Genomic DNA, 24,984 nt, shown 5'->3' with positions numbered 1-24,984 from the left:
TGAGAAAATACGTTTTCACAAAGAAAAACATTCACGATTTTGAAGAACACTTTGCTTTTATGTGGTAAATGAGACTGAGATTGAGATTTGACTTAAGTATTTTCGTGATATAAGGCCTGGTGGGGATTGAACCCGTAACCACTTTGGTTTACCTATACCACTGCTCTTAACCCTTACCGTTTCTTTTATAGTTAAAGATGCACTCTTACTCCCAAATAAGATTTACCACAATAAATAATATTATTTTAATTTTCCAAAAAGGAGGTATAAATGTCAAAGATAATGGTTCTTATGAATGATACAGAGTTTAATTTAAAAAAATAAGCATAACATACGGTATTTCTACTTTATAAGACTAAAGTAGACCACAGTAAATCTTCTACAATATACCCATCATTTAATAGTTTATATAGAATTTTGACCATATTTACTCCTGCATTAGCATTTTCAAAATAATTAAAATGTTGCTTGTCTGAACCTGAGTTTGTCTTTATTCTAAGTTTGAGACACATTTAACATTGATAGCTTGCGTTATTTAGATGATATCTGAAAGAAAATTTCATAAATATGTTTCCTTCTTCCAGATACATTATTGACATAGCGGAAAACAAAGACTCGTACCCGGCCTGGCAAGGATTTTTCTTCTGCGTGATGCTCTTTATAACTCTGTGCATAAGTTCATGCTTCTATCACTTATCATATCATCACATGCAGGCGTTTGGTTTGAGACTAAAGTCATCCTTGATCTGCCTCATATACAAGAAGGTATATGTCAGATAAACTTGAACATAAGGACTGTGACAAGCATGTCTTATAATGCATATGACGTAAGCAAATATTATGACTTAATAGTTTTTTATATTTGAGATAGGAGTGCTGTGCTCACGTTGTGATGTGTTTTGAAGGTAATGGGGTAATATATATTTTTTTGTTTTAATTTGTGTAAATCGTTTAAGATATATTGCTCAAGATTGATAAATCTTGCGCCTTGTAAAATCCGGATCTGGACAAATCAACTCAAGTCGAACTCAATCTCCCGGAACAAAACCTTGTACATATTATCATTTGATACAGTTACCTTTTTGAACTGTTTTATTTCAGGCTCTTACGATGAAAAGAAGCACGGGCCAGGCAACCACTGTAGGGGAGATTGTGAACCATATGTCGGTTGACTGTCAACGAGTTCAAGATGCGGTTACCTTCTCCTATTACATTATCATTGGCTTTGTGACTATTGGCATGGCGTTGATTCAGCTATGGCCCTTAGTAGGTATGCTATATACTTGTGCAGTAATGGTCCTTTGTATGTATGCAGTAGGCTTTGGTGCAGTAATGGCCTTTGTAGGTTTGCAAAAGGCTTTGGTTCAGTTATGACCCTTAGTAGGTATAAAATAGTAATAGTAATGGTCCTTCGTAGATATGCAATAAGCAACAACACCAGACCATTTGACCTAACTCAAAGGTTGTAAAAGATTATCATTTGAAACAGTGTTGCAAGGAACAATACGCATATGCCTGTTTTGGCCTGTCACTCAGCCTGGTATTTATCGATATGATTATAGATCGAAAAAAATGATACAGACGACTGTTGGCGTTTGCTAAGAGGTGCTCTTGTGTTCTAGGTGTAGCAAGCGTAGGTGGAGTTGCAGTCATATTTGCTCTGATACCTGTTCTTGGGATTGTGTCTGCCAAGCAAACAAAACTGCAAAGGCACCTGCTGAAGTTAAAGGGAGAACGAGTCAAAATAATCAGTGAAGTTATAAACGGGATAAAGGTAAAGACTCAACTAATTAATCTTGTACGGGTAATATACTCGGTGAGTACCTTAATCGAAACAGTACCTAAATATGGAACACTTTTTATAAAGAGTTTTTTTCCAATAATTTTCAAAGGATACATTAAAATAATTAAGAGTTAAAACTGTTCGATATTTAGATACTCCGAGGACAAAAATGGCAGTCATTGACTGTGCGGTTAATAAAATACTTTTCATGTAGATTGGTAGTATCTTAAAAAATAACATTTATTTCAATCGATTGGTTTTGTATCCTTGTATTCTGATGGAAATTTTGTAGTTGTGGTGCAAGTTAAACTAAAAATATTTCAAAAATAGTACCAAAAGTGTTCCGATATAGGTACTCACCCAGTATAACTTATACTTGTTTATTCATTATTTTAATATAAAAAGTATGAACCACATTGTTGAGTAAGAACAATTTTTAAGCCATTTTTCGTGTCAGTAACATCTCTGTGCTGAACAGAAAAAAATCCATTAAGCAAAAATGGTGTTTAATATAAAATTAATTAAAATGGTAAAATTTGATGGATTTTGAATATATTTTAAACGTTTTACATGTAAAAGGATGAAAGATGCAAATTGCAACTACCTCAATGCGAATCTCGCTTCTCTAGACCACTTGTTGGAGGCTGATAAAAATATGAAGTGGATGCTGCAACAGCGTTCTTTCAGTAAAATGATGAATAGTAACCTTTTTTGTTCAATTTGATAGTAGAATGACAGTAAGCGCGGTTTAAATTTATTTTAGGTCCTGAAAATGTACGCCTGGGAATCCTCTTTTATGGGGAAAATCAGAGCCATACGCCTTGAGGAGATTAAGTGTCTCTGGACCTTTGGCGTTCTGACGGCCATAAATGTGTCTGTATCCGTCCATAGCACGTTTGTTGTAAGTAGAGAGGTTTTAATAGATGGTTTAAGAAGATTTCAAGTGAACATTGTAATACTATGCGAAATTCGTAAGAACTAAAACCATCATTCACCCATTTAGACATAAAGGGGCAAACCAAACTTTAATATTCAAACAAATATATTTCGGTTCGTGGTAGGAGTCCCATGTTCAGCCGCCTCTATCGCCATATCCAGGGCGCACTTCATATTATGTTTTGGTTCGTTATGTTGTGTGTCCTCATTTAAGGCCTTACCTTTGTGCATATTGACTGATTTTCGTTATTGCTGCTGGACTTGTCCCTGTAGATTCAACCATATATTGCATCTTTAGCCGTCCATAGCACGTTTGTTGTAGGTAGAAGGTTTTTACTAGGCGGTTTAAGAAATTGTCAAGGGGAACATTGCATGTGAATATCGCTAGAACATACAACGGAATTCATACTTTCAGTCTTAAATTAAGTAAACCAACCTAACTGAATTAAGACTAAATATAACTTGTTTCGAGAAAAGTGGATTCCATGTCCAAATCATAAAAACGTAATCAAATGGACTAGCCCCTTCTTGTGTCGTCTGTAAGCGTTAGTTATTAACGCTGCGTTAATCTTATTTATTGTTAGCTATGCCTTAACTTTATGCATACTAAGAAGCCCTAGATAACAGTTACTTGATCCTGTAGTTTCAATTATAGTATTCAGTGTGCGTATACCACGTGATAAATTACATCACAAATGCTACTTCGGGAGGCAACATTTTGCTTGAATGATGACTTAAAACAACGATAACTTTTCATTTTCTTAAGCGAAACAAAGCGCCGTTTATGCCGCTATAAGAGCCACGCATTGCCTTCGTTTTATTACCGGAGTTTGATTATGTCATTAGATTCCTTAAACACTTGTTTCTATAATAATGTTTTGACAATGCTACAACAGTAGGCGATTTTGTGAGATTTGTCTGATTGTTTTTAGAAACTAAACTCTCAATCAAACTCTAGTAAAAGATTGACGAAAGCACTATAGAAGCAGCGCCATGTTTCATGTAAAGTTCTATTTGTTTAAAGTCTTCGTTGAAGCAAAATATTGCCTCCCGACGTAGCATTTATGACATTATTTATCACGTGGTATATACACACTGATATTGTTACACTTCACATTTCAAATGGTTACTAACAAAAAGATTATGCTCTGTTTCGTGATAGGCGTGCTAAAATGTACATAATGTTTAATCTGCATTTGAGACATGTAATAATCAGCGCCGCTTCACATTCGTGGTACGGAGTATAGATTCCACTCCATAGCAAGAGCCATCCTGTCTTTGTTTATTCGACATTGTGTGTACGAGACACACAGCGTCACAAAACAAACTACATATGTCAAAAACTTCTTTTGGAGAGGGAAGATATACATTGTTTGGCCAATGAATAAACCCAAAGAATCTATTAGAACAAACCCAGTAGCCAATACGTGTACCCTGTTGAGAGGCACAATATAAAGGCCATACTTGTCCTTGTCTTTTCCATTGCATTAGTTCATCCTTAATCATTATAGTAATATATAAACTATTTTCACATTTGTCATTGTAGTTTACATTGATATATTTTAACAGCGAATATGATATAGATATTCTTGTTCATATTACAGAACGATTGTCTTGTCCTGTGGTTTTAATTTTATGATTCCATTATTGAGTATTATATAGATATTGTGTTTCATATATCAGAATAATTGACTAGCCCCTTCGCTTTCCATTTCAATGTAAAATCAATGAAAAAGAAAGTGTTGTTCATTTTCAAGAATGCCTGACTTTTTCCTTTGGTATATGGTGCATAATTCCATCAATGATAGTGATAAATACATTGTGTTCATATTTCAGAAGGTTTGACTTGTCCCTGCAGTACATAGTGCATATGTTCATAATTGACAGTGATATGGACACTCTTGTTCATATTTGACAGTGATTGACTTATTCATCTAGTTCCTTTTATTTTTTTACATTAACGCATAAATGATTAAAATGTCTTTCATTTTTCAGATTTTGTTCGTAGTTGTCTTAATAAGGGTTCTTGTATCACCTACACACAGCCTGCGAGCAGATGAAACATTTACCTCCATTTCGGTTATCAACATTATGAAGTTTCCTTTAACTATGGTGCCTTTTATTCTGACATCCGGAATTCAGGTACAGTATCGCACAACATGCACATGACATAAACTTGATCAATCTTACGAATATATGATACTGTTTAAAGTATCATATCATATTATTAATTTTAGATAAGATGTTAAGTAAGCTCAGATTTTTATGATTATTTCATACAGTTAAGAGAGCGGATCAAGATCAAGTAGGTGTTATGCAGGAACAAAATTTCATTGACACTTTTTGGTCAAGTCAAATGACAAAATGTTTCAATATACATTGAAATTCAGTTGATTTCGATACAACAGAGATACTAATTAAGGGACGTTCGTATATTATATATGTTAGAAGAGTACCAAATACTACATGAATTCAAAGATATATAGCTGGTCAATATATATGAACCCCTTTGTTTGAGACATAGCTCTGAAAAGTCTATCACTATTTAAAAAAGGTTACCCTGCAGGAACCTATTGAATCTCTTTTGCTAAAGTTCTACAGCCTTATATAAAGCCACAGCTGTTGTTGAGAATTCTATTGATGAACTAATTTTTTCTTTATTTTTTTTATTTTCAGGCTATGATATCTGTCAGAAGAATTGAGAAATTTCTTCTCTCTGATGACATTCAGAATAACAGTGTTCGATTCGTACAGTCTATCGGTACGCCTCCTTTTTATAACTTCTATTAGTGTAGTGCATACTTTGGAGTTATTGTGCAACCGTTTTGGTATTCTTGAACGATTTTTCTGCAATTGTCTATGTCATGTTTTTTAAGCAAACGTATTATTTCAATCTTCATGGTAAACAATCATATATAATATTTTATCAAAATGTTATAAAAAAATCATGATCTTTAAGCGAATAAGAATGCTTTCTGGCCAAGTTGACCTATCTCACTGATGTTTTTCAAATATTTGTTTTGTATGGAAAATGGTTCCAAATTGCATATAGTTTGTATTTCATGTTTGCATTTGTACTTTCTTTTAGTTAAGTGCATTATTATGGTTTTCACCATTGATGAAAAAAAAAGAATATACTTTGTGTATACAGATAAAATGCATGACTATGCCGAACTTTTTTATCTCGATAATATGGCTGTGCCAAAATGTTTTTGAATGTATTTGGTTTAGTACGACATGTTTTAGTTCGGTTAAATCGAATATTAGTTATCTCGTATTTGCAAAAGTCCAAAAGACTTCGTAATTTTGAATTTTGACTACTATTATTTTAAGCTCGACCGTGGAATGTGAGATGATTCCATCTCGAATAAGTTTAGTAGTCTTGTTGAAACCAGATCATGCATTACATAAAAAAGGTTATGCGACAATATCCATGTTTGCGATCTAACCAACAATTTTCTGGTTGGAAGGCGGGTACCTCTACCATTCGTTTACTCTGTTCATCCATTTCCCGCTATTTTACAGATGGTTTTAAACCGGCTCTGGAAATAACCAGAGGAAGATTTAGCTGGGGGGAAGATCAGGATTCAGTTCTACGAAAGTAAGTCATACATGTTAATCCGATGTAATTATATTTTAATATATCTGCAACCGGGTGTGCTATTAGGCATTATTCATACATATATTTACACGGTGCCTTATCCAATATATTTCCAGAAATAACGCGCGATCGAACTAATGGATTTATTTTGTGTATTTGTTTTACAGTTCGATTTTTCCATTGAAAATGAATGCTACTATTTCATGTACTACACATAATAATACACATTACTGCAAATGCTTTCAGTATTAACGTCCGTATTGGCGAGAGTGAACTAGTGGCTGTTGTGGGTCCAGTCGGTTGTGGAAAGTCTTCATTCATCAGTGCCTGTCTTGGTGAAATGAACAGAGAAGAAGGTTCGGTAACTGTCAAGGTACCCTACCTATAAATATTATGATCTTGTTATCACTTTAATGATAATGTGAACTTTTGAATTCTCGATAACCAAAGTAAAAGGATTCATGTGTAGAAAACAAAGATTGATATTATGCTAAACAGTTGGGTTAAAGAAACATATTTAAAGAGGTGTTTTTTTATCCTGTTCTTTTTGTAAGTATCCTTCTTGTGCTCTCTGAGATCACCATGTATACACTTCTGTCTTCATTGAGTAAAATTCTTAAGACATCAAATAATTTCGTTTTCGTTTTAAACTTTAAAACGGTTATGAATTAATATAAATTATACATATGAGTCAGTTGTAACCTAATATTTCTACAATTAATCACAATTATAAACAATATGTCAAAGATATTGACAGCACAATATAATGTGTTGTTTCCTTCCTTAGCGCCTTGTCCATTTCTGCGGCTCTCTGTTGTTTTTGCAAACCTGGCTCAAACCCTTCAACAATAAATTTAACATTTGAGCCTTTTTCAGGGAAATATCGCTTACGTTCCCCAGGAAGCTTGGATACAAAACATGACGCTGAGAGACAACATATTGTTTGGAAAGAAATATCAGGAGAGAAAGTACAAAAAGGTAAATAATATCAGGAGAGAATGTACAAAAAGGTAAATAATATCAGGAGAGAATGTACAAAAAGGTAAATATTATCAGAAGAGAAAGTACAATAAATTAAATACTATCAGGATAGAACATTCTGAAAGGTAAATAATATCAGGAGCGAATATACAAAAGGTAAATAATATTTGGAGATAAAGTACAAAAAGGTAAATAATATCAGGAGATAAAGTACAAAAAGGTAAATAATATCATTAGAGAAAGTACAGAAAGGTAAATAATATCATTAGAGAAAGTAAAGAAAGGTAAATAATATCTATAGCGAATGTACAAAAGGTGTATAAAACCCTAATACAGACAGTTTCGAAAAACAAACAAACTGTGAAATATTGTGAAACAGATCTTTAGCATAAGACAAAAAAATGTCAAGGATGTCACCAACGAAGGTACAGCAAAGGACCATTTTAGAAGCGAAAGAATAAATTGTGAATCAGGAGCGAAAGCACAAATAGGTAAATACTTTCAGGAATTATAGTGCATAAAGACCTAGCATGACGGGTCAATATCTAGAACGATTCCGGCTACTAATTCTGTATACGGTTTTACTTCATGGGGGCAGTCTTTTCATGAAGTTGAAAATATATATGTTATTGTGAAAGAAATATAAGAAAAAGAATAATCAATTCCTCGAAACTTCTTAAGACTAAAATGCTTTTGTAGCTTAATTCAATTAACCGAAATAAATAATTAAATTTAATTTTGATGATTGAACAAATTGTTGATTGGGGTTATCATAAAGACAATTCAAAGCCTAAAAGCTTTATTGTATTTAAGGTTATTAAAATGTTGCGATAAGTTGTGTCCTAGTCATTATGGTTGTGTCATAACAATTGAAGAACGGAATTTTGAATAATATCAGGAGCGAAAGCCCCAACAGGTAAATACATTCAGAAGTTATAGTGTAAAAGGGAAGATTACCTAGCAAGACGGGTCAAACGGATTTACTACAATGGAACATTCTTTTCATAATCATATTGAAAATCTATATTATGGTGAAAGAAATATGAGGAAAAAATGGTCGAAACTTCTTAAGACTAACATACTTTCAATTAGGCAAAATAAATAATTAAATTTGATTGTTACACTTGAAACTTCTTATTGTGTTAATGACAAAAACAAATCTTGTTCAAAGTAGATATACATCTCTCTAGAAAACCTTTTAGATAAGTAAATATTAAGCATATACGAACAATTTCGTAAAAGAAAAATAGAAGGGAGCTTAGCTGTATCGTGTTTTAAGAACATTAAAATATTGCCAGAAATTTGGGCCTGGTTAATATGGTTGTGTCATATCTAAACAGTGAGCATTCATGTATGTATTTTCAAGGTCATTCAAAGCTGTGCCCTCGAACGTGACCTTGAAATTTTAAGTGGGGGCGACCTGACAGAAATTGGAGAAAAAGTAAGATATCTTTTAAACAAGTATTTAGTTATTAAGAATTTAAAGAGATACTTTTCTGTGGTTTATTTTGATATGCATTGGTTCTAAACCAAATAATTATTGGCGTTATTCGGCCATTTTTATTTTGGAATTAAAGAGATACTGTGCCGTGGTTTATCTTGATATGCATTGATTCGGTATCGTAAAATTGCTAATTTTTTGTACGACAACCTTCTTAGATACCATCAAAAGTATTTAATTTGAACTTTTTATGACAATGACATCAGTGGTGGTAAATTTTAGTGAATACTACGAATGCTGCCTTTTATTATGCCGATTCTTATGTTTTGGACCTCTTTTACGTATGTATACTGACAGATTCGGGCTAGGCGGACTATGGTTTCAAGGATGCCTTTGATTACGAAAAACGCACTTTGTATTTGTATATGTAGTGCTATTTTTTTCGAAGTGTTTGCATAATTGGAAGATCAGAAACAGGCTATACTAACGAGGGTGTTTGTTATAGATTTAATTCGTCTTGCTTATGGACCCGTCTGCTTTATTTGTTGGGATAATGTTATCTTTTCAGGGTATCAACATTAGTGGCGGTCAAAAACAACGTGTCAGTTTAGCGCGGGCCGTTTATAATAATGCAGATGTGTACTTTTTGGACGACCCTCTTAGCGCTGTTGATAGTCATGTCGGCAAGCACCTGTTTGAAAAGGTTGTAGGCAGGAATGGCATACTGAAAAATAAGGTAAATGTGAAACATTTTCTGTGCTATTATGGAATAAACTTTGAACAAGATTGTTACACTGAATCTTTGAAGATCAAATAAATATGCTCAGGATTATAAAATATGACTAGGTAAACCATTAATCTCTAGTAAATCTCAAAAGCTAAGTTTTCTGAGCAGCCTTGAGTGAGTCTGCAATAAACCTGTTGGTCCCTTTGCGTTTAAAACAATCACAAACACAGATGATTGTATATGGATAATAATCTCTATGAAACGTAAAGTTGAGTTCTATATCTTGATAATTATGTGAACAACTACAAAAACAAGCTTAGTCGCAAAAAGTTTAAACATAAACCCGGTTTATTGGCACTAGGTAAACGCAAAAGATAAAGAACACAAAAACGAAATATCACAAACAAGAAACATGGAAGAACAGCATAAATCTCTACAAATAGCACAGTGCATACATACGATATATAAAAAAACTAGCCTTAAGCCTAAAACCTTCTTTTTACACGAATGCGAAATTTGTATTTGTTTTATAGACAAATGTACTCTAACCTTTCATATCAGACACGAATTCTAGTCACCCATGGTATTCACTGGCTGCCGTTTGTAGACCGAATACTTGTTTTGAGTAGAGGAGGAATATCTGAAACAGGAACGTATGAAGAACTGATAGGCCAAAATGGAGCATTTGCAGAGTTTCTCGATCAGTACAGACAGGAGAACACCCACGAATCAGATGAGGACGAAGATCCGGAAGGTATAGTGAATAAGGATTATAATAATAAGGAATATATTGCTTCATGTTTACTCTATTGAAACGTCATGTATCTTGGTTTCAATTTTTGCATTGCCTTGTTTTTTGGTTATAAAATGGGCTACTGGTCTTGTCCCTGTATTTCCCATTTCTGAAATGTTTTCATACTTGAGAGCTAGATCCTATTTTATATAAATCTATATTTATATTTTTGCAGAACATAAACAGAATAAGAGACAAAAAAGGACACATACATCGTTTACATATACATATCGCAAAAAACATTTATAAATTAATGATTGAGTAGGTATAATTATATCTACTGCTAGTTTGTAAACAAAAAGTTCCTCTCTTTTGCGACACCTTGTATACCTTTTGTTCATACAGTTCTTTTCGTGTTTCAAAATTATCTTCATAATCATATTTTTCTTTAATTTATTTTTCGATACAGTTGTAGCAATGCGACGAAAGATTTTTCAGCAAGTGGAGGAAATGCGTTCGGATGGCGGAATGACTTCGGAAGATGACGTAACGTCGACAACTAGACGTCGGTAAGAAATATATTCGTATCGAATATAAATTATATACATTAAAAGGGCACAATAGAGGTTGATGCAAAACATTTTGATTTTAATTTATATGCACTATTACGTTTAACTCATTCACCTTAAATGTTCATCACAAAAAAAACAAAACATTTGTATACGGAATTAAAAATGTATATGAGCGATATTTCAGCTCTGTTTTACTTTCTTGACTATAAATTGATGTTTGATTAAACTTATATTATATATTAAGCTGGTATTTCTAACTTTTGTTTGTTTCGTTTTTTGTTGTTGTTTTTATCATTCTACAGAATATACCTTGGGAATATGATTACGTGATTCATGAATATTCATCTTGAAGCGTTACTGCCTGAGAATACAAAATATGTTATGCCATTAGTTCCTGATGGTGACGTCATTTATGGTATAAATTATTTTAATAGTCGCAAGTCAAGACAAACAAACTTCAGTGCCAGTGCAACGCAGTCAAAGACGGTTAACACGTTCTCCGCTGCACATGGGGATTTAACAAGGCTTACACTTGAAGAATCAAGTGAAGAAGGATCGGTGATATATGGTTTTGATATTATTCCTATAATACTAATTTTCGGAACAACCAGTCATATTTCATATGTCCCTGATTTGAACCAAAATATCAAATGCCTTCGATATAATTCATGCTCGATTATTCGTAATTATATATAGATGTGTATTCTGTAAAAAAAAAAATATGTCGAGATTTCGATAGATGTTCATCAATTTGTAAAAAGTTTATCTAACATTACGTGATTTTCAAAAGATGTTTAAAATAGCTTATAATACATTTTCATACTAATACATGCTATATACTAAATTTGTTTTTTGGAAATTGTATTAATAAGAGACAGATAATGGACACCTCTGTGAATTTTTATCAAACAGACATTCTGTATATAATTCATATTGTGCTTTTGTAGGTCAATCCAAAGGTGTTAATTCGTTATTTGCGAGCTATGGGGATACCCTCTGTTGTGTGTGTACTACTATCAATGACCTTGTATCAAGGTACATTCAATGTTCATTTATGTACTATTACTGTATAAAAGTATGTCCCCATTTCTTTAAACAATCTTATATCCCTAAAAACAGGACTTAGTTAAGCTCAGAACTGTTCCGGTATAATCTGTATAATTATCTTTTTTAAAAGAATTTTAAGATTGTAAAAGGAAATAATTTTGTTGATTTTCATTACAAACTATTTTGGTATTGTGAAATGATGGTTTAGCAAATATTTTGGTTCATGAGAATAATTATACTAACCCTATGGCAACTGTTGGTGTTTGTTTAGCAGTACGAGGGTTATTCCAGAACATGGTAGATAACCATACTTGAAGAAAAACTTGACCTGTTTTTCATAGATGTTTATATATCGTACGCATTTGGGGTAAACAAAGTCAACACATCTGTTTCAAAAATAATAACTTATAATAAATCATTGCATCTGTTGTAAACTTTCATTATGAACGGACGTTTGACAATGGAGACGCGAGATAGCGTTTAATACGTTAAATTGGACACATCACTTGATCATTAACTTAAACAGCATATTACGTCTTAATCATTGGATGCCTTTCCTCTTTCAGGTCTGAATGTATTCTCCAATTTTTGGTTGACATTCTGGACGGAGGATCCGGTATTGCTGAATATTACGCTGGCCGGGACATCCCAGTATGAGCAGACGTTTACCTACTATCTTGTGCTGTTTACCGTATATGGAATATTGCAAGGTATCCGACTTTTTATCTCACTGTCGTAGTTTCCTTAAATAGCAGAACGATTCAAAGTTTGGTTAGCCTGTGACATATGATTTCATTCCGGTCTAAATCTGATAAATAATTATTACGTAAAATTTGCTCATTTTGTTGTAACGGTTATAACTGTTTGTAATAATGTATATATTACGCACGCTAAACATTAAACCTCCAAACTCAATAGAAAAAGACACTTTGAAAAAATATAATATTTGTCTTTCAAACAATTCTTTGCACCGTGGACAACTCTTAACGCTCATCATTTAAACATAAAATTTGCATTCTAGCTAATTACATATTATACTTAGTCTTTCATTCAGAGGTATTCGATTCCATTTACCCACTTCTTCATTTAATCTATTTGAGCTTATTCGTTTTAATTTACTTAACGAGATTCTGAAATTGTTCAATATTAATGCAATTTAGATATCATGGTTGAAATCAAAACGTGAAGTAAGTTCTTTAAAATATTGTTGTGTAAGAGTCATTTATCCTACATTCAAAGTTTTGAATAAATTATCCCTGAAAAAAGCGACAAGAAAAGAGGGATAGAATTGATACCCTGAAATATCCAAACATGAACACAACCCTATTCTGTCAGACTTTTCTTTACACAAAGTGCCCATTCTGTGTTATTGGTTTGATACTTAGTACTGCTTTAATAAAAAGTGTATGATTACGTTCGATTGCAACCCTTTTGGCGGCACCCCATTTTTCTAACCCGTAAAATAATATTGGTTTAATAATACGTTATATGTGAAAAGCTATGAAACAAGCTCAGTAGCAAAAAGTTTCAACATAAACCCGGGTTAATGGCACTGGGTTAACGCCAATCACATAGAACACAAAAACAAAACATCATAAACATGTAATAAAATATATTTTAATGCTAAATCAGACCATCCAAGGCAAATATATTATCAATTGTTGCGCCAAATCCTATATCTACGTGACCGTACCCTGCACATTATGAGAGCCTTTCATTAATGAAATAAGTAAACTGTTTACCTAAAACGCTTAAATAAGTTCTTCCCCTAAAACGTTTTAATACTCTGCTTTTTTTATGTAATGGCACAATATTACTTTCCGTTTATTTTTCTGGAAATTATTTTTTCTAATATTAATATTTTGCTTAATAATTTCAATAAATATGGCAATAAAACTGACTTTCAATAAATAAAACATTCACAATGAATCAGGCCCTGCACCTTTTGTTCAGTTAAGCTTTGAGATGTCCCTATTAAGATCCGGTTACATGTATATGAACTCGTTATCAACTGAAATAAACATATCTTCTTGATTAGATAGATTATTGACTTATAGCCTTAAAATAAGCAGTAAACGACCGGAGCGAATGAATTTTCGGAGATTTCAGAGTATCACACTATTTCAGTAACTTCCAATACTCTTAAGCATTTTAGTCCTTGCGTTTAGGATTTTTATTCATTTATTTTGTTTGACTTTCGAAATTGGTATTATCGTTACTGATTTTTTAAAAAGATCCTAGCACGAACAATTTTTGCTCGATTTTCATCAGAACTACATGTCCTTTAATTATTTAATTCCTTGTAAAATGCATTTCTTCTTCCGGACAAGTTTCTTTAAATAAAGGGGTGAATGGGTTTGTTAATGGATCTTCCTATAGCAACAGGGCGTAAAGTCACAACAGCAACAAGTTTAAAAAAATGAAAATATGCCTCCGAATTCATTATATTAAACGTGAATAGCATCTTACAAATCACTTTTAGTAGAAACAAAAATGTTTCTCTCTGAGTTAATGAATGTTGATATAATGTTTTTGAAAAAAATAATCGTTGAATTTATATGACGTTGTTTGTGCCAGGAATTCTAGTGTACATTTCCTTCTACGTTGCTATGACACGTATGGCACGTGCCTCGCAACGTCTACACGAGTCAATGTTGCATTCGGTCTTGAGATCTCCAATGTCGTTCTTTGATACGACTCCCGTTGGAAGGATTATGAACAGGTAAGGCATTACTAGTACTTCTTAATGCTACCATTAGAACTGCTGTTTCCAATGTTGTTCATAAATTTTCGGTGAAGTAAGTAAGTAGTTCAGTTATGTTCTACCGTTCGAACTGTCCTTGCGTCCATGATACCCAGCACTGGGTCCTTGTCATTAGAGATCATGAACCAAAGAATTGATTCTGAAATCAGACAAGTATACACCATTTCTACGTTCCTTTGTTTCCGATAATGTCTCCTTAGGGGTTATCATGTTCGTACTTTGCGTTAAATAAATGTTATATCTCATATAATCTGATCTTATCTGATCGTTTATAAAGGTTTGCCAGTGATATAGACATCATCGATAACAAACTACCAGACAGTTTCCGACTATGGCAGATAATGATCTTCTCTTCTATTGCAACTGTGTTTGTGATTGTTATATCCACTCCTATAATGTTGGCAGTCCTTGTTCCCGTCTCCATAATCTACGTCTTTTTCTTGGTAAGATTTCGTTTACTTACTGACGATCATGATCCTTGCTACCATTCCAACTGTGGCTGTGATTAGTATATGAACCCATTATTTTGTTGGCGGTTCTCGGTACAGTAACGATATTTTACGTCCTCCTCTTTGTTGGTATGTGTGTTGTTTACTACTGTCTTTTATTTTTGATGTCTACGCAGTCTGACATTTTAAAATTCTTTGCTGGTTTTTATAGATCAAGTTTAATAAGAGATAGCTAGATTGAAAAAAACATAAACGTTCAAATTTCGTAAAACATAGAACACATTTCATATGGTATAACGGAACGTTTTTTAAAAAAGACTGTTTTCTTTATACTAATGTGTTAGTAAAGAATCCCTTATTACACTTCAAAATAATATGATTTAATGCATTTTGTAATTGAAATATATTGTAGAAATTTTACCTACCAACTGCCCGGGCAATGAGAAGAACTGAGTCTGTCCGTCGTTCACCGATATACAACCACTTTAGCGAAACCATTACTGGCGCAAGTGTCATTCGTGCATATAGGTGCTCCGATAGGTTTGTACAGGTAAGTATCGCATATTCATTAAGCAAGACTACTACGGGGGAGGGTGGTTTATGGATGTTTTATATATCACCATTTTATTGCGACATCATAAGAGCATTATTTAGTGTAAAACGTGCATATATGTGTGGATTTGTACAAGCGATGTTATGTTCGGAGGAACAACTATAGAGTTATGTAGCGTTAAATGGAGTCAACCATGTGGCATTCGAGCTTTAAATAACCAGACCTTCAATTGGTAACGATTGTCACATGAAAAATGTCATGTCATTCGGTTTGTTTATAATATTTTTTAGCTCGATCGTAACGAAAGCTTATAGCTTATAAAATCACTCTCGAGTCCGTTTCCTGTGCAGAATCATTAAAGTACTTTGTCCTTTTGAGAGGCCACGAGAACGTTGTGATCCAACCTACAATCTTAAATCATTTGCCATGAGATAAAAAGTGACCGCAGTAATATAATAATGCATTCTTACCGATCTTTTTTAAAATTGTTTCGTCGTGTTTTCTTTCTAGGAATCCCGTCGAAGAGTTGACGATAATACTAAATATTACTATGCAGCCAACACAGGAACTAGGTATAACTAATGCATATTCATGAACTAGGTTGATAAGGGTAGCAACAGTAACTATGAGAACTACAGGGGCGGGTCAAGTACTCAATTATTAAACAACGGGCTTGTGTATGGAACCCGACCGCAAATATGTGTAATTTTGGCTGCCTAGTGTTTCCATAACACGTTGGTATCGTTGGCAATAGTTTTGAGTACAGAAAAGAAAAAAACAAAACAAAAAAAAAAACCAGAATTGACTGAAAACGATTTTTCAAACAAGATTGTATGGCCGTCAAAGATGGTCAATTGACGTCCGATTTTCGTTTATCATGACAACAAAATGTCACCAGGCAACGAACAACAACGTTAAGTTTATTGGGTCTGTAGGCTCAGGTGTGGGTCAGATATAGAATCAAATCCCAAACGACGATAGCTTTATTAACATCCCATAATTGATCATTGATTGATCTAGACAGCGTAAGGTTAAACTGTGATTGACGTTCGGTTCAAGACAATTTGGGTAATGAATATTGAATAGTTTACGTTCTCTTTGTGTTTAAGATGGATGGGTTGGCGTGTTGAGTTCCTGGGCAACCTCTTATCGTTTTTGGCCGCCATATTTGCTCTGACCTTAAATGATCTCAACGGTGCGCAAGTTGGCCTCTCTATAACGTACGCTGTACAGGTTCGTATGTTTTAACACGGACGGTATCAAATGTTTCATATGATTGATTCATAAATATTAGGACTAGGAAAGAAAAGCATCAACGCCTATCTAAACAAGAAGAATGTTAAACTTTAATTGAGCCACAACACATAAATTCGCTGTTCTGTATTAACTCCAAATTTCAATGAAGGGATACTTCAGGAATCAATACTGAATATTTCATGATGATGTTTTCAAACTTAAGAAAGAGACTTGTTCACCGGCACGATTATATAGTGTACATTCTGGCGTCAAGATGAAATAACCACATTGAAAAAATACATTGTAATACTTAAATCTTATTCCAGATAGCTTTCAACGTTCGTATTGTCAGCTGGAATCTAAAATATAAATTCAGCAATAAAGTTTTAAAGTAATTGATACATAATGTAATTTGCAGTAATGTTTGATTTGCTTACAATTGATCGTATCATTTATAAGAATTGTGTCACAAGGCTCCAATTTGCGTTTTTATCTGGCTATTATCATTAATATGATTGTAGATTGCAACATGGCAATTACATTATACATTCTAATGCACGTTTATGCACGTCATAGAATGCGTCTGAAGAAAACAACATACATTACTATGTATTAAAACAAATTAAAAAACACGGACATACTTGGAAATATTCTGGACCAGAAATTATAGTTCATACTACTATTTTGCACTCTGTACATATTACATACTATTTTGGGTTCTAGTTAGTGATAACATTGAACTTTGGAGTCTTCGCGATAAGCGAGATGGAAATGAACGTCATATCCGCCGAACGCGTAACAGAGTATACGTCACTTCCGTCCGAGGTACGTCAATCTCTATATCTCTATGTATTATTATTTATCACTAATTTTGACCCAAAATAAAATGAAGTTCATGTGTCATTAATTTTTAGCAATTTTTATTTCAATGAAACAAGTAAAACAAAATAGAAATAGTTTGTAAATTAGAGTTTATTCTTTCAATAAAGCTCTAATAGAAGGCTGATTTACAATAGTTCTAAAAATCATGTTTCCGCAAAAGGGAAATAACCACCCTTGTTAACTTAATATTTTGAATCTCATTATAATATTCTTTTTACAAATCATGTGTAAGAAAACAAAACTATTTTTCAAACAAATATAAGTTAAATAGTAAGTTTTGTAATGAAAATAAGAATGCTCTGATTATATACTATCAGGGAGACACATCTTCCTTTTAGGCTGATTGGGAAGGAAGCAGTGATAACCGAGTGTCTTCTGATTGGCCAGAAAAGGGTGTCATAGATTTCAGGTGAATATTTCAAAATTGTATTTACTTCAGAAGTTCTTATACAATGATGTGTTGTGTCAGTTAGCTTCAGTTGTTTTGTTATCTACTGCATGTTGTTCGTGTTTAAACTATTAAATACAGTCGAGGCTCGAATTCCCCGTTGGCTCGAATTCCTCGTTGGCTCGAATTTCCCGTTGCCTCGAAATAAATATAAAGGACCTATTTCTTTAAACTGAAGGTAATTGTTTCCGCTTGGCTCGAATTTTCCGAGGCTCGAGGTATTTCGCCGGTCCATGCGAGTTCGAGTGAACGGTAATAAAGTAAGTAAGTAAGTAACTAGGAAGTAAGTAAGTAACTATTTACTAAACTTATTAGTAATGAATGGCTTCATTTCAGAAACTACTCAACTCGGTACCGGGAAGGGTTAGATCTTGTCTTGAAAGGACTTTCATGTCACATATATGGCGGAGAAAAGGTAGTGAGCAATTAATGAATCGCCAATACTTTACTTAAAGTGACATTCTTATTCAAAATCAATACATACACATAAATAAACAAAGATCAGTTTTGACGCTTAAACCTTTAACTATTTACTAAATAAAGCATATATGGAAAATATTAATTACTGATAACAGAATAGTAACCATGTATTTAATAGCAGAAAACGCAAACAAATATTAAATGATTGCTGAATGTTCAAAGATTTGCTGTGGTCTTCTATAGTCTCAGAAGGTAAGTTAAACTAGGTATCCTTAATATTTAGAACCATTGTTTCGACATTTGTTCATCCTTTTTTGGAATATTAAAACGATATTATTAATTGTGGTAAATCTTCTTTAGGAAAAAGAGTGCATCTTTAAGGTATCCTATTTACAAATAAGCAAGACTTTGACTATATCGTTACAGTTGAAGCCTTGTGACCAACTGTAGATTTGGTATCATTTGAAAGTGTATTGCTTACCCATAATTTATTACATGAATAGGTTATGGCAGGATTATTCTTGTTTCTTATGAGATGAATATTTATATGAAAAAAAAACAAGCTCAATAGCCAAAAGTTCAAACATAAACTCCGTTCAATGGCCGGGGGTAATCGCCAAAGACATAGAACCAAAAAACAAAACATCACAAACAAGAAACATGGACCATGGATGAAATCGGAAGTGAAATGACAGATTTTTTTCATCGATAGTATATGTGCATATTCTTCCTCTATACAAACCCTTTCAAATTACCCCGAAATGATATGGAGTCATTTGGCATCAACATTTAACAAGATTGTTTTTCAAATGCGTTAATACATAATTCTACTGAAGTATGTCACTTAAACACATAGGAATCTTAACAGTAAAATCATGTATACATTGATTTTCATACTAAATTGTTTCTTTTAAATATTTTCATATTTCATATGGCTTTTTTTCTAAATATTACTGAATATCAACCAAAACAAGCAGTACCAACTCAGTGGTTAACAGAGAAATTCCTGCGAATATTTGCGAGTGCTGCGCATGCGTACCGGATGTTACAGGAATGCAGACTTATTGGAACATTTTGGTTATGCGTATGATTATTTTTCTTGTTGGAATATTTGAATTACTATAGGGAAATGAGAGATTCCAATTTTATTTAAATTCTAATTTATTCATTTCCCACAGCTTCTCAACTTTCTGAACTCCTGTAACATCAAATTCGCGTTAAAGCAATTTTCCAAATCGTCTACATTAAAGGCAGAATATGTACATTTTTAAGTTTGCAAGTTGCCATTAAGTGTACCCTTTTTTTAAAGCTGTAATATAATATATGTTAAATAGTCCCTTTAAACATAAACAGGTCGGGATAGTCGGTCGAACTGGAGCTGGAAAATCTTCTTTGGCCTTAAGTCTGTTCCGGTTGATTGAGGGTGCTGGAGGCAGTATCGTTATTGATGGTATCAATATTGCTGATCTTGGTCTGCACCAATTAAGAGGGAAACTTACTATTTTACCACAGGTAAATTTGTGTTACATTTATATTATTAATAAGATATTGCCATAAATTGAGTTGGTTGAATCGGTTTTGGGTTAATGTAGGTAGAAGTGAGCTGTATAGTTATCACTGAATTTGGTATATCCCAGGTAAGAAGGATGCTTACGATTTTTACACAAAATAGAATCTTCAACACGCAAATTATATGAATATAAGTGATGGAATCAATTAAGGTTGTTCCGTTTGATAGCAGGAAATGCGGCGATTAAACCGTTATTGACGCGGTTCATATTGTTGACATCATCTTTCATCAGCTTAAGGGGAAGTTTGAAATTTTGCCACAATGATTTTAGTATTCAAAAACTCTATGAAGTTAATTGAATACGGTCAGTAACAGAATCAGAGGACCGCGGCAAGTATCGTTATTGATAATATCACTATAGCCGATTTATGACTGCGCCAACTCGAAAGAATGCTACATACAGTCGAACCCCGTTGGCTCGAACTCCCAGGGACCGGCGAAAATACTATCTAGCGTCGGAAAATTCGAGCCAAGCAGGATTGTTTACCTTCAGTATAAAAAATCGATCCTCTAAGTCAAGTTCGAGCCAACGAGGAATTCGAGCAAAGCGAGCTCGAGCCAACGGGTTTCGAATATACTTTCACAAAGTTGATTAACATTCATACGATTTGCAAATTTCCATATTTTTCAGGACCCTGTTCTATTTTCGGGGTCGTTGCGTGTTAATTTAGACCCATTTTCACACTATGACGACAATGCCATCTGGCAAGCAATAGATAGAGCTCATCTCAAGGAATTCGTTGCTGCAACTGGAGAAGGTTTGAACTATGATGTTGGGGAAGGAGGACAAAATTTAAGGTAAGAGAGTGAGCGATTTAATAGAACAGTTTTGATTCCTTTGGCTCTGTATCTTAATAATAGTAAGATGACATGGGGATAATTCTTAATAATTAAGAATGGGCGGAGTGAGCGCAGCGAACGATTCCATTATAATCATTAATAATTCACTTCATATCATCTAACTGACTTAGAATACAATACACCCCATTGGCTGATTCATTGTCAACGCAAACTCTGACGCAGGGAGTGTGTATCAGATGATTGGCCGTAGGCGGACCTTTAAACACGTGCGAAAGTTGAAATTCTTAATGATTAACTCTACTATTTAATGTTTGCCCCTCTGTAATACCATTGGCTGACAATGTAGCTTGTATTCCAAAGCCGGATACTACCTTTTTCTTGAGAAATTGTTATCCAGTTTTGCCTTTTATAGAGTATCTGTTTTATAGAACAAACTCATACGTTTTTATGTGCCTTGTATCCGGAGTGTGCTGAGTAATATAACGCGTGTGTTAGTCATGAGAATGCAATAAAAATTCCCTTGAAAGAAACTGGAATGGGTTTCTTCTCATAAGCGTATTTAGTAAACTAGTTATATACGCATACAACGGTAGTAATAGATATGCGGACATTTTAACTATATAGTTATAAGGTGCTTAGTAATCTAAGATGATAATTTGAGAAAAATAAACTTGGTTAAGAAAAGGTGAGCAACCGACCCGAATGGGTTAGAGCAAAAGGCGTTCTACTGCCATCCAGCCCCATATTCGAACTGATGTAATTTTTGTTACAGCGTGGGACAACGACAACTAGTTTGCTTGGCCAGAACTCTGCTTCACAAGACACGTGTTCTTATTTTGGACGAAGCAACTGCCGCTGTTGACATGGAAACTGATCAATTAATACAAGGTAGTAATTTAAACGATATAATCTTTTTTACGATGAACTTAAAAATAAACAATGTAATGACCGTTTATTAATACACTGAACAGAACCTATATTTAGCAGACACACTTATCCTTGTCATTCTTTAAACGTTATTGTCACTAAGGCCCAAAAAATATATTTGGTTCGTGTTACCCGACCCTATCTACGAAAAAGGCGCCGACCCTACCGTTTTTATAGTCAGTTTGAAAAAAAATGAAAAACTAAAAAAATCAGATCAAAAAATTGTTTTAATTGCTTTTCAATATGCAGTTTAAAACCTTAAATGCTTATACAGAAGATAACTTTAACACCATTATCCAATGATGATAATTCTTGACATTCTTATATATAGCCTAATAACAAAAAGCCTACCTACCCTACCTATTTTTGAAAAGGATGTAACCCTAACCAAACAAATATTTTTTTAGGCCTAATATTAAATATATTCAAGTCAATGAAATTTGCTTGAATTTTAGTAACGAATTTAGAAATAAATGATTCTCTACAGATTCTCTGGGTTACATCCTCTTATAAAGTAGCAGTATTTCTTCTTATATTAATATGATACATGTTGTTTTTGATTTTCCATAATTCTTGCCTGAAATTAAAGTTAAATGTTCTGAACCGGTGGATTGCAAATCTGGAGTCTGAGAGTTGTTTTATATTTACCTCCCTTTGGATGTCCTTTTTCATGTTTATTCGAATATACAATAAATGTTTAAAACCGACCCTTTACACGAGTATTATTCATGTGTAATTCAGATACAATACGCCAACACTTCACGGAATGCACAATTTTGACAGTGGCCCATAGACTTAACACAATCATGGACTACGACAGGTAACTCTTATTTGTTCCTTTAACAATGCAACATTTTTTACATTGTTTTCGTGTTCTTTTCTTTTAAATAACAACATTTACCTATCGTATTAACATCTTATTGTTCACTGTGAATTTACCGACCAAAAATGTAAAAATACATAATTTATATTAACATAGTCCAGCTACAGTACAGTATCTCCTCATGGTTCATATTGGCCAATTAAACCAAATTTGCATAATGACGCTACAGTACACGAGATCTCATGATTCATATTGTCCAATTAAATATACAGTTTAATTCCATACTATTCTTTTAATCTGTTCTCGGACCAATCTTGTAAAATAACAGTTTTACTAGTAATGACCCGTTTTGTAAATCGCTGGTCTTTGCATGTATTATTTTTATTTTTGATTTGATAAGCAAAAATATACATTGTTTTCTGATTTATTATAGAGTGATGGTAATGGATGCAGGAGCAATCAGTGAGTTTGACGCTCCCCAGAAACTGTTGACTGCTACCAACAGTGTTTTTTATGGAATGGCTAAGGACGCTGGTTTAGTGTGACAGAAAAAAAAATGAAAGCATGAAATTCAACCAATGAGGCATATTGTTTCAATGGATACACTAATAAATTAGAAAACTAATTTCTACTTTTTATGATTTCTTATTTAGCTTTACTTTACCTTTCATTTTGAAATCAGAAAATTTAAAGCATACATTAAATACCTAACGCTTTGGCGAAACGCCAGATACATGTACATATTCGGGAAGGCATTATGCCGATCAGAATATTTATCTTTGTGTGAGATTTGCACACTTCAGAATCAAAATTATTTTTAAATAAGTATTTTTTCCTTTATATTGCAATATTTTTAATGCAATTTGTAAGTAATATATATTATGAAATCGCAAATCAGAAACAAAAAAACAACATGTGGATTTCACATTTTTAAAAAACACGTATGCAAACATGTCATATCAGGATATACAATATGACATATTATAAAAACGTGATTGGCTCCTAAGTTGTTGTTTTTGTTTTTATAATCAAAGTTAATGGTTGAGCCCGATTACCGTATTCAGAATGAAATGAAAAATAAATTTACCAAAAAAAAAAAACATTCAAAATTGATCCTGATCATTATTTGCAAAATATTATAAGTATCTTCCATGGCCGAGAGTGTAAGATAGGTTTATCCCGACCCGAGCATCGGTAAACCTCGTTTCCACAAAACACCCTGCGCAATGGTTGGGATGAACCTATCTTACACGAGCGGCTATGGTAGATGCTTTTTCTCCCACCTCAGTTAAACAAAATTAAGTAAAAATGTATTTTTTGCTTGAACTCTTAGTAGTGAAAAGAAATGGGTATGGATATGTGATATTTCGTGGTTGTCATGGATATGCGCACAGTGATTCAGATTATGTTAATAGTCAAATCGTTCTTTAAATAGTTCTAAGGAAAGTGAAGCATTATTTCTTGAAAGGTGCGTGAACACTTTTTTATGGTAACATTTGAGGCAAGAAATAATAAATTATTATTCTAAATATTGCCATAAGACAATGTTTCTATGACAGACGACAGCCTTCAACAAGGGAGGTAATTACAATGTGATGACCATTATAAAGGAGTTCCATACGGGTACTTGTTATATCTTCGCCCACGGAAAAGTTAAGAATTTCTAGCATGGTTTAATTTTTTTAATCATTGTCTGAGGTGGGAGAAAATACCATCATAAAATATTCATTTTTGTAGTACATTACAGTTTATCAAACTTTTTCTTTAAGCAACTAAGTTTATTAAGTTATTTTGTCTATTTAAGCTTATGTTTTCAAAAAGAAAATCGCGCAAACCTCGAGCTTTAAAATACATTAGATACGTTGTGTAAATCTGACATTTTTATGTTGTTTTACAGGTGGCCTTTAGATTGTTAGGCGTGAAATATATATCCAAAGACAGCTTAGATAGGTGTTTATTTAACGAAATATGTACATCTTTGCAAATTGAGGAAAATACTTCCATTTCCACGCAATGGACATTTACCATGATTCAGTAACTTTTTATTAGGAACAAAGTGAATATAGCTTGAATGTATCCTTTTTGATAAAGTATACATTTTGTCGCTGTTATAAAACGCTGACATGCGGAAGTGCACGACAAAAGCCAAGAGTTGTGATAATTGCGTCTTGTTTATACTATTAAAAAGACTCTCTCACTTTTTCAGTGTGTGTATACCACGTGATAAATTACTATACATACACATAAATGCTACGTCGGAAGGCAATAGTAGATATGATACTAAGTCACT

General features: G+C 33.3%; 1 protein-coding gene across 1 annotated transcript in view; it reads left to right on the top strand.

Annotated features, from left to right (window-relative positions):
* Positions 1-23,264, top strand: part of LOC128222161 (multidrug resistance-associated protein 1-like) — a 29,054-nt gene extending 5,790 nt beyond the window's left edge. The window contains exons 8-36 of the mRNA XM_052931038.1: positions 585-765; positions 1,102-1,270; positions 1,623-1,774; positions 2,547-2,684; positions 4,715-4,861; positions 5,396-5,480; positions 6,245-6,320; positions 6,567-6,693; positions 7,197-7,298; positions 8,668-8,742; positions 9,311-9,478; positions 10,031-10,223; positions 10,672-10,771; positions 11,209-11,332; positions 11,722-11,809; positions 12,388-12,531; positions 14,399-14,543; positions 14,863-15,028; positions 15,447-15,584; positions 16,098-16,159; positions 16,697-16,820; positions 17,547-17,648; positions 18,044-18,114; positions 18,490-18,568; positions 19,927-20,085; positions 20,775-20,941; positions 21,717-21,832; positions 22,613-22,691; positions 23,128-23,264. Coding sequence (XP_052786998.1) covers positions 585-765; positions 1,102-1,270; positions 1,623-1,774; positions 2,547-2,684; positions 4,715-4,861; positions 5,396-5,480; positions 6,245-6,320; positions 6,567-6,693; positions 7,197-7,298; positions 8,668-8,742; positions 9,311-9,478; positions 10,031-10,223; positions 10,672-10,771; positions 11,209-11,332; positions 11,722-11,809; positions 12,388-12,531; positions 14,399-14,543; positions 14,863-15,028; positions 15,447-15,584; positions 16,098-16,159; positions 16,697-16,820; positions 17,547-17,648; positions 18,044-18,114; positions 18,490-18,568; positions 19,927-20,085; positions 20,775-20,941; positions 21,717-21,832; positions 22,613-22,691; positions 23,128-23,239 — 3,589 coding nt within the window. The 3' untranslated portion in view covers positions 23,240-23,264. The remainder of the gene's footprint in view (positions 1-584; positions 766-1,101; positions 1,271-1,622; positions 1,775-2,546; positions 2,685-4,714; positions 4,862-5,395; positions 5,481-6,244; positions 6,321-6,566; positions 6,694-7,196; positions 7,299-8,667; positions 8,743-9,310; positions 9,479-10,030; positions 10,224-10,671; positions 10,772-11,208; positions 11,333-11,721; positions 11,810-12,387; positions 12,532-14,398; positions 14,544-14,862; positions 15,029-15,446; positions 15,585-16,097; positions 16,160-16,696; positions 16,821-17,546; positions 17,649-18,043; positions 18,115-18,489; positions 18,569-19,926; positions 20,086-20,774; positions 20,942-21,716; positions 21,833-22,612; positions 22,692-23,127) is intronic.
* The last annotated feature ends 1,720 nt before the right edge of the window (positions 23,265-24,984 follow it).

The sequence above is a fragment of the Mya arenaria genome, chromosome 16 (assembly GCF_026914265.1).
Source record: "Mya arenaria isolate MELC-2E11 chromosome 16, ASM2691426v1".
Lineage (NCBI taxonomy): Eukaryota > Metazoa > Mollusca > Bivalvia > Myida > Myidae > Mya > Mya arenaria.
The sequence above is the reverse complement of the archived record's forward strand: the minus strand, read 5'-3'. Positions and strand labels throughout refer to the sequence as shown.